General features: G+C 40.7%; 1 protein-coding gene across 1 annotated transcript; it reads left to right on the top strand.

The window, feature by feature from the left end:
* Nucleotides 1–1,050: 1,050 nt before the first annotated feature.
* On the top strand, nucleotides 1,051–9,192 carry LOC311121732 (uncharacterized protein; the record flags this gene model as incomplete). Its single annotated transcript, XM_084196190.1, has 5 exons — nucleotides 1,051–1,158; nucleotides 1,288–1,330; nucleotides 1,470–1,511; nucleotides 7,998–8,176; nucleotides 9,187–9,192. The coding sequence occupies 5 exons, from the start codon at nucleotides 1,051–1,053 to the stop codon at nucleotides 9,190–9,192; spliced, it is 378 nt and encodes a 125-aa protein (XP_084052316.1).
* Nucleotides 9,193–9,881: the final 689 nt, after the last annotated feature.

The following is a 9,881-nucleotide window of genomic DNA, read 5'->3' as shown; positions in this document are numbered from 1 at the left end:
ATTATTTATTTTTCCTCATCAATCTACACACAATACCCCATAATGACAAAGCAAAAACAGTTTTTTTACGGTAGAGTGGCCAGACGGAAGCCACTCCTCAGTAAAAGGCACATGACAGCCCGCTTGGAGTTTGCCAAAAGGCACCTAAAGGACTCTCAGGCCATGAGAAACAAGATTCTCTGGTCTGATGAAACCAAGATTGAACTCTTTGGCCTGAATGCCAAGCGTCACGTCTGGAGGAAACCTGGCACCATCCCTTCGGTGAAACATGGTTGTGGCAGCATCATGCTGTAGGGATGTTTTTCAGCGGCAGGGACTGGGAGAGTAGTCCAGATCGAAGGAAAGATGAACAGAGCAAAGTACAGAGAGATCCTTCATGAAAACCTGCTCCAGAGCGCTCAGGACCTCAGACTGGGGTGAAGGTTCACCTTCCAACAGGACATCGACCCTAAGCACATAGCAGAGACAATGCAGGAGTGGCTTCGGGACAAGTCTCTGAATGACCATGAGTGGCCCAGCCAGAGCCCGGACTTGAACCCGATCGAACATCTCTTATATTTTCCGGACCCATTCACAATCTTGTGTATTTTGTAGATAGATGGGGAGAAGTGTCATGCAATAAAACAGAAAGTCAGGAAGCTTTATAATTAATAGAAGATACAAGAGCGTCATTATACTTTTGTCTACATTGAACTGCCTTAATTTGCGCATGATAAAATACTACCTTTGGACCCACAGCTCTGTCTATGAATTTGAGAGTGGACATTTATAGCAGCTTGAGGGATAGTCTGTTAGTGTAAGACGTTGGGGGGTTTTCCCAGGGCAGACATGCAGGGAACGGGAACGGCACTGACAGCCAAGTTGCGTAGGTGGCAGCGGAACTATAAATTCAGATGTATTTTATTAAGAAGATATATTTTGTTACTTTAGACTTCGTAGTCGTGGTTTGATATGGAGACGTGCGCAAGGAACCGCGAGATTCCTGAAGACACCGTGATTTCAATGGCGCAGCAAGAGACTGTTTTTATTTTGCTCAAACACTGTCAAGAAATGAAGCGACAGGAGAGTCGCTGGCGTCTTGTCACGTTATTCTTGGTTCTGGGATGTGCAGCTGTATTTTTCTTTACGCAGCGTGTGATCAGAGACTGTAATGAGAAGGTAAGCAAAGGGACATCCACATGTTTTTAACGGGGCACACAGATGCCGGAGAGTTTTGGCATTGGATTTCAATGGAACTTTAACTTCTGTGGGTCACCATTAATAGTTAACTTGTCTTTGTTTTTGTAGGATACATTCACAACTGCAGAAAACTCAAGACAGCAAGCTATAGGTATGTAACTATTTCGCTGGTATGATATGTCTTCCATGGTACATTCCTTTGATTTTATGAATGAAGCCTAGAGAGAGGCGCGTCTATCAGCAGCTTACAGCAAGCATGCACTGATGGTTTTTTCCCTTTTTCCTACAAGATCGTCAAGAACAGAATCTGAAGCCAAACGCTCACCTGACAAGTAGGTCTTAGTAAAGAGTGTTTTTATTATATTCTGATATATATATATATATATATACAGTGGGGAAAAAATGTATTTAGTCAGCCAACAATTGTGCAAATTCTCCCACTTAAAAAGATGAGAGAGGCCTGTAAATTTCATCATAGGTACACGTCAACTATGACAGACAAAATGAGAAAAAAAAATCCAGAAAATCACATTGTAGGATTTTTAATGAATTTATTTGCAAATTATGGTGGAAAAAAAGTATTTGGTCAATAACAAAAGTTTCTCAATACTTTGTTATATACCCTTTGTTGGCAATGACACAGGTCAAATGTTTTCTGTAAGTCTTCACAAGGTTTTCACACACTGTTGCTGGTATTTTGGCCCATTCCTCCATGCAGATCTCCTCTAGAGCAGTGATGTTTTGGGGCTGTCGCTGGGCAACACGGACTTTCAACTCCCTCCAAAGATTTTCTATGGGGTTGAGATCTGGAGACTGGCTAGACCACTCCAGGACCTTGAAATGCTTCTTACGAAGCCACTCCTTCGTTGCCCGGGCGGTGTGTTTGGGATCATTGTCATGCTGAAAGACCCAGCCACGTTTCATCTTCAATGCCCTTGCTGATGGAAGGAGGTTTTCACTCAAAATCTCACGATACATGGCCCCATTCATTCTTTCCTTTACACGGATCAGTCGTCCTGGTCCCTTTGCAGAAAAACAGCCCCAAAGCATGATGTTTCCAACCCCATGCTTCACAGTAGGTATGGTGTTCTTTGGATGCAACTCAGCATTCTTTGTCCTCCAAACACGACGAGTTGAGTTTTTACCAAAAAGTTCTATTTTGGTTTCATCTGACCATATTACATTCTCCCAATCCTCTTCTGGATCATCCAAATGCACTCTAGCAAACTTCAGACGGGCCTGGACATGTACTGGCTTAAGCTGGGGGACACGTCTCACACTGCAGGATTTGAGTCCCTGGCGGCGTAGTGTGATACTGATGGTAGGCTTTGTTACTTTGGTCCCAGCTCTCTGCAGGTTTTTCACTAGGTCCCCCCGTGTGGTTCTGGGATTTTTGCTCACCGTTCTTGTGATCATTTTGACCCCACGGGGTGAGATCTTGCGTGGAGCCCCAGATCGAGGGAGATTATCAGTGGTCTTGTATGTCTTCCATTTCCTAATAATTGCTCCCACAGTTGATTTCTTCAAACCAAGCTGCTTACCTATTGCAGATTCAGTCTTCCCAGTCTGGTGCAGGTCTACAATTTTGTTTCTGGTGTCCTTTGACAGCTCTTTGGTCTAGGCCATAGTGGAGTTTGGAGTGTGACTGTTTGAGGTTGTGGACAGGTGTCTTTTATACTGATAACAAGTTCAAACAGGTGCCATTAATACAGGTAACGAGTGGAGGACAGAGGAGCCTCTTAAAGAAGAAGTTACAGATCTGTGAGAGCCAGAAATCTTGCTTGTTTGTAGGTGACCAAATACTTATTTTCCACCATAATTTGCAAATAAATTCATTAAAAATCCTACAATGTGATTTTCTGGATTTTTTTTTCTCAATTTGTCTGTCATAGTTGACGTGTACCTATGATGAAAATTACAGGCCTCTCATCTTTTTAAGTGGGAGAACTTGCACAATTGGTGACTGACTAAATACTTTTTTTTCCCCACTGTATATATATATATATATATATATATATATATATATAATATATATATATATATATATATATATATATATATATATGTATATATATATATATATATATATATATATATATATATATATATATATATATATATATGTATGTGTGTCCAAACTTTTGTCTGGCACTGTATATATACAGTGGGGAAAAAAAGTATTTAGTCAGCCACCAACTGTGCAAGTTCTCCCACTTAAAAAGATGAGAGAGGCCTGTAATTTTCATCATAGGTACACGTCAACTATGACAGAGAAAATGAGGGAAAAAAATCCAGAAAATCACATTGTAGGATTTTTAATGAATTTATTTGCAAATTATGGTGGAAAATAAGTATTTGGTCAATAACAAAAGTTTCTCAATACTTTGTTATATACCCTTTGTTGGCAATGACACAGGTCAAACGTTTTCTGTAAGTCTTCACAAGGTTTTCACACACTGTTGCTGGTATTTTGGCCCATTCCTCCATGCAGATCTCCTCTAGAGCAGTGATGTTTTGGGGCTGTCGCTGGGCAATACGGATTTTCAACTCCCGCCAAAGATTTTCTATGGGGTTGAGATCTGGAGACTGGCTAGGCCACTCCAGGACCTTGAAATGCTTCTTACGAAGCCACTCCTTCGTTGCCCGGGCGGTGTGTTTGGGATCATTGTCATGCTGAAAGACCCAGCCACGTTTCATCTTCAATGCCCTTGCTGATGGAAGGAGGTTTTCACTCAAAATATCATGATACATGGCCCCATTCATTCTTTCCTTTACACGGATCAGTCGTCCTGGTCCCTTTGCAGAAAAACAGCCCCAAAGCATGATGTTTCCACCCCCATGCTTCACAGTAGGTATGGTGTTCTTTGGATGCAACTCAGCATTCTTTGTCCTCCAAACACGACGAGTTGAGTTTTTACCAAAAAGTTATATTTTGGTTTCATCTGACATTCTCCCAATCCTCTTCTGGATCATCCAAATGCACTCTAGCAAACTTCAGACGGGCCTGGACATGTACTGGCTTAAGCAGGGGGACACGTCTGGTACTGCAGTATTTTAGTCCCTGGCAGCGTAGTGTGTTACTGATGGTAGGCTTTGTTACTTTGGTCCCAGCTCTCTGCAGGTCATTCACTAGGTCCCCCCGTGTGGTTCTGGGATTTTTGCTCACCGTTCTTGTGATCATTTTGACCCCACAGGGTGAGATCTTGCGTGGAGCCCCAGATCGAGGGAGATTATCAGTGGTCTTGTATGTCTTCCATTTCCTAATAATTGCTCCCACAGTTGATTTCTTCAAACCAAGCTGCTTACCTATTGCAGATTCAGTCTTCCCAGCCTGGTGCAGGTCTACAATTTTGTTTCTGGTGTCCTTTGACAGCTCTTTGGTCTTGGCCATAGTGGAGTTTGGAGTGTGACTGTTTGAGGTTGTGGACAGGTGTCTTTTATACTGATAACAAGTTCAAACAGGTGCCATTAATACAGGTAACGAGTGGAGGACAGAGGAGCCTCTTAAAGAAGAAGTTACAGGTCTGTGAGAGCCAGAAATCTTGCTTGTTTGTAGGTGACCAAATACTTATTTTCCACCATAATTTGCAAATAAATTCATTAAAAATCCTACAATGTGATTTTCTGGATTTATTTTTCTCATTTTGTCTGTCATCGTTGACGTGTACCTATGATGAAAATTACAGGCCTCTCTCATCTTTTTAAGTGGGAGAACTTGCACAATTGGTGGCTGACTAAATACTTTTTTTCCCCACTGTACATTACCAGTCAAAAGTATACAGTACCAGACAAAGGTTTGGACACATCTACTCATTCAAATTTTTTTTTTTTACAATTTTCTACATTGTAGAACAATAATGAAGACATCAAAACGATGTAACCAAAAAAGTAACCAAAAAAGTGTTGAACAAATCAAAATATATTTTATATTTCAGATTCTTCAAATAGTCACCCTTAGCCTTGATGACAGCTTTGCACACTCTTGGCATTCTCTTAACCAGCTTCAGCTGGAATGCTTTTCCAACAGTCTAGAAGGAGCACTTGTTGGCTGCTTTTCCTTCACTCTGCCGTCCGACTCATCCCAAACCATCTCAATTGGGTTGAGGTTGGGGGATTGTGGAGGCCAGGTCATCTGATGCAGCACTCCATCACCCTCCTTCTTGGTAAAATAGCCCTTACACAGCCTGGAAGTGTGTTGGGTCATTGTCCTGTTGAAAAACAAATGATAGTCCCACTAAGCACAAACCCGATGGGGTGGCATATCGCTGCAGAATGCTGTGGCAAACATGCTGGTTAAGTGTGCCTTGAATTCTAAATAAATTACAGACAGTGTCACCAGCAAAGCACCCCACACCATAACACCACCTCCATGATTTACGCTGGGAACTAAACATGCAGAGATCATCCGTTCACCCACACGCGTCTCACAAAGACACGGCGCTTGGAACCAAAAATCTCAAATTTGGACTCCAGACCAAAGGACACCTTTCCACCGGTCTAATGTCCATTGTGCGTGTTTCTTGGCCTAAGCAGATCTCTTCTTCTTATTGGTGTCCTTTAGTAGTCGTTTCTTTGCAGCAATTCGACCATGAAGGCCTGATTCACACAGTCCCCTCTGAACAGTTGATGTTGAGATGTGTCTGTGACTTGAACTCTGTGAAGCATTTATTTGGGCTGCAATTTCTGAGGCTGGTAACTCTAATTAACCTATCCTCTGCAGCAGAGGTATCTCTGGGTCTTACATTCCTGTGGTGGTCCTCAGGACAGCCTGTTTCATCATAGCTCTTGATGGTTTTTGTGACTGCACTTGAAGAAACTTTCAAAGTTCTTGACATTTTCCGTATTGACTGACCTTCATGTCTTAAAGTAATGATGGACTGTAGTTTCTTTTACCAAATAGGGCTATCTTCTGTATACCCCCCCTACCTTGTCACAACACAACTGATTGGCTCAAACACATTAAGAAGGAAATAAATTCCACAAATTAACTTTTAAGAAGGCACACCTGTTAATTGAAATCCATTCCAGGTGACTACCTCAAGAAGGTGGATGAGAGAATGCCAAGCGTGTGCAAAGCTGTCATCAAGGCAAAGGGTGGCTATTTGAAGAATCTCAAATATATTTTGATTTGTTTAACACTTTTTTAGTTACTACATGATTCCATATGTGTTATTTAATCGTTTTGATGTCTGCACTATTATTCTACAATGTAAAAAATAGTAAAAATAAAGAAAAACCCTTGAATGAGTAGGTGTGTCCAAACTTTTGACTGGTAGTTTGTATATATACACTACCGTTCAAAAGTTTGTGGTCACGTAGAAATGTCCTTGTTTTCGAAAGAAAAGCAATTTCTTTGTAAATTAAAAGAACATCAAATTGATCAGAAATACATTGTAGACATTGTTAATGTTGTAAATGGCTATTGTAGCTGGAAACGGCAGATTTTTTTAATGGAATAGCTACGTTAGCGTACAGAGGCCCATTATCAGCAACCATCAGTCCTGTGTTCCAATAGCACGTTGTGTTTGCTAATCCAAGTTTATCATTATAAAAGGCTAATTGATAATTAGAAAACCCTTTTGCAATTATGTTAGCACAGCTGAAAACTGTTGTGCTGATTAAAGAAGAAATAAAATTGGCCTTCTTGAGACTAGTTGAGTATCTGGAGCATATATCTCAGACTGCCCATCTTAATATTTTCTTTTTATTGGCCAGTCTGAGATATGGCTTTTTCTTTGCAACTCTGCCTAGAAGGTCAGCATCCCGGAGTCGTCTCTTCACTGTTGACATTGAGACTGGTGTTTTGCGGTTACTATTTCATGAAGCTGCCAGTTGAGGACCTGTGAGGCGTCTGTTTCTCAAACTAGACACTCTAATGTATTTGTCCTCTTGCTCAGTTGTGCACCGGGGCCTCCCACTCCTCTTTCTATTCTGGTTAGAGCCAGTTTGCGCTGTTCTGTGAAGGGAGTAGTACACAGCGTTGTACGAGATCTTCAGTTTCTTGGCAATGTCTCGCATGGAATAGCCTTCATTTCTCAGAACAAGAATAGACTGATGAGTTTCAGAAGAAAGTTATTTGTTTCTGGCCATTTTGAGCCTGTAATCGAACCTACAATTGCTGATGCTCCAGATACTCAACTAGTCTCAGGAAGGCTAGTTTAATTGCTTCTTTAATCAGCACAACAGCACAACATAATTGCAAAAGTGGTTTCTAATGACCAATTAGACTTTTAAAATGATGAACTTGGATTAGCAAACACAACGTGCCATTGGAACACAGGACTGATGGTTGCTGATAATGGGCCTCTGTACGCCTATTAAAAATCAGCCGTTTCCAGCTACAATAGCCATTTACAACATTAACAATGTCTACACTGTATTTCTGATCAATTTGATGTTATTTAATGGCCAAAAAAAGTGCTTTTCTTTTGAAAACAAGGACATTTCTAAGTGTGTAGGTTTGCACTGTGTTACCATTGTTTTGAGGATTTATACCAATTCTTCTTGTTATACAATAGTATTATCCCATGTAGCCTAGATGTGCCTTCATGATTCTCTTGTAGGAACCACATGCCTTTTGGATATCACTGAGAAATCCCTAGTGTATGGGTATGGTGTTATTCACATGCCTAATCAAACTTCCTGCTTAGTTTGCTGATAGGCTATAGTGTGCACACTGTGAGTCTGTGGTAATATTGTGTGAGTGCAGCTGTCAGGAATGTTGGAATTTTGTATTTTGAATATCAAGTGGATATATTTCCAGAATCAGGATAATTTCAATATTTTCTCTGATCCTCTCCATCTTCTCCTACCTCCAGCATCATCAAGCTGCAACTCCGTGCCTAAAGACTACATCCAATGGGAACACCAGGACACCGGCTTGATGCACATGCAGAATTTCACCTATGACGAGAACAAGCAAGCTCTGGTTGTCCCTCAGGAAGGCCGATACTTTGTCTACGTGGGGGTCAACTTTCGAATGCCGGATAAGGACAAGGTATCTGGCAAGGTCCATTTTCTTAGCCTGAAAGTCCTGAAATACTCCAATAGCTATGAAAATAATTGGCCTATCATGGAAGTCAAGGATAGCATACCAGATGATAGGAGAGGAGAGAGAAGGACAATGTACACAGGACAGGTGGTCACCCTGGAGGAAGGGGATCTCCTGATGGTGTCCATTGATGAAGACAATTATGAACTGATTGACTGTTCGGCAGAGACCACCATGTATATTGGTGCTTTTCTCCTCTAGACAAGGAGAACGTGACTATACCAAAAATATGCAGTCTTTGTGGATTTTTTGTTATTTATTTCCATGCTTTTAGTAAGACCAAGGCACATTTTTAAATCCTTGTGGATACAATACATCTGTAACATGCAGGTATTAGTTAAGGCTTTCCTTCTGCCAAAAAATGACCTTGTTAATGTTTTAGTAAATGTATTCACGTATTAATTTCATAATATGTACTGTTCCTTTCTTGATCAAGAATAATTAAATTGTTTATTTATAATATAATAATAATAATAATATGCCATTTAGCAGACGCTTTTATCCAAAGCGACTTACAGTCATGCGTGCATACATTTTATTTTTTTGTGTATGGGTGGTCCCGGGGATCGAACCCACTACCTTGGCGTTACAAGCGCCGTGCTCTACCAGCTGAGCTACAGAGGACCACTTATGATTTTAGAGTGGGGTCAATTCCTAACTTGAGATGCATGCACAACTCAAACTTTTGCCTAATTCTTTAACGCATGAGTTTTGTGCAAGAGTCCAGGTAGGATTTGACCCTTGGGCTACAGCCATACAGAGACATATGAAAATGCATGGGCATTCATCATTGTATTTCTTTGTCCCTCAAAACTCAAGTCAATTATTTATAGACGAGTTGCTTACGCACACAGGTTGATATACTGTGCGTTTTTCACTTAACAATGGATTACTCCCATAGAAACCCATTTGCTCAATTCGCATTTTTCTAACACAAAATCTCTGTGTGGCTGTAGCCCTAGGGAGAGGTATTAAACTCCCTTTACTGTATGTTATTCTGTCTGGAGGCACCACTTCATAGGTTTTATGTTATTCTGTCTGGAGGCACCACTTCATAGGTTTTATGTTATTCTGTCTGGAGGCACCACTTCATAGGTTTTATGTTATTCTGTCTGGAGGCACCACTTCATAGGTTTTATGTTATTCTGTCTGGAGGCACCACTTCATAGGTTTTATGTTATTCTGTCTGGAGGCACCACTTCATAGGTTTTATGTTATTCTGTCTGGAGGCACCACTTCATAGGTTTTATGTTATTCTGTCTGGAGGCACCACTTCATAGGTTTTATGTTATTCTGTCTGGAGGCACCACTTCATAGGTTTTATGTTATTCTGTCTGGAGGCACCATTTCATAGATGTTATGTTAAAACTGCTCCTAAAAGGGATAGTTCACCCAAATTACAAAATTGCATATTGGTTTCCTTCCCCTGTAGGCAGTCTTACCTTGTCCATAGACTGCTTACAGGGTAAGGACACCAACATGTAATTATGTAATTTGGGTAAACTATTCCTTTAAATATGTTACCAAGTAAACTTTTTATATTGACCTTTCTGTGAATAAAGTAATTCATTTCTGAAAAAACGAACAGGATATCTACTTTGGGATTCTTCCTTGAATGTAAAGAGAAACCTGAGGTAAAGCAGTGAAAGTT

This window comes from Coregonus lavaretus, assembly GCF_964263955.1.
Source record: "Coregonus lavaretus genome assembly, contig: HAP1_SCAFFOLD_4262, whole genome shotgun sequence".
NCBI lineage: Eukaryota > Metazoa > Chordata > Actinopteri > Salmoniformes > Salmonidae > Coregonus > Coregonus lavaretus.
This window is presented reverse-complemented; position numbering and strand designations above follow the sequence as displayed.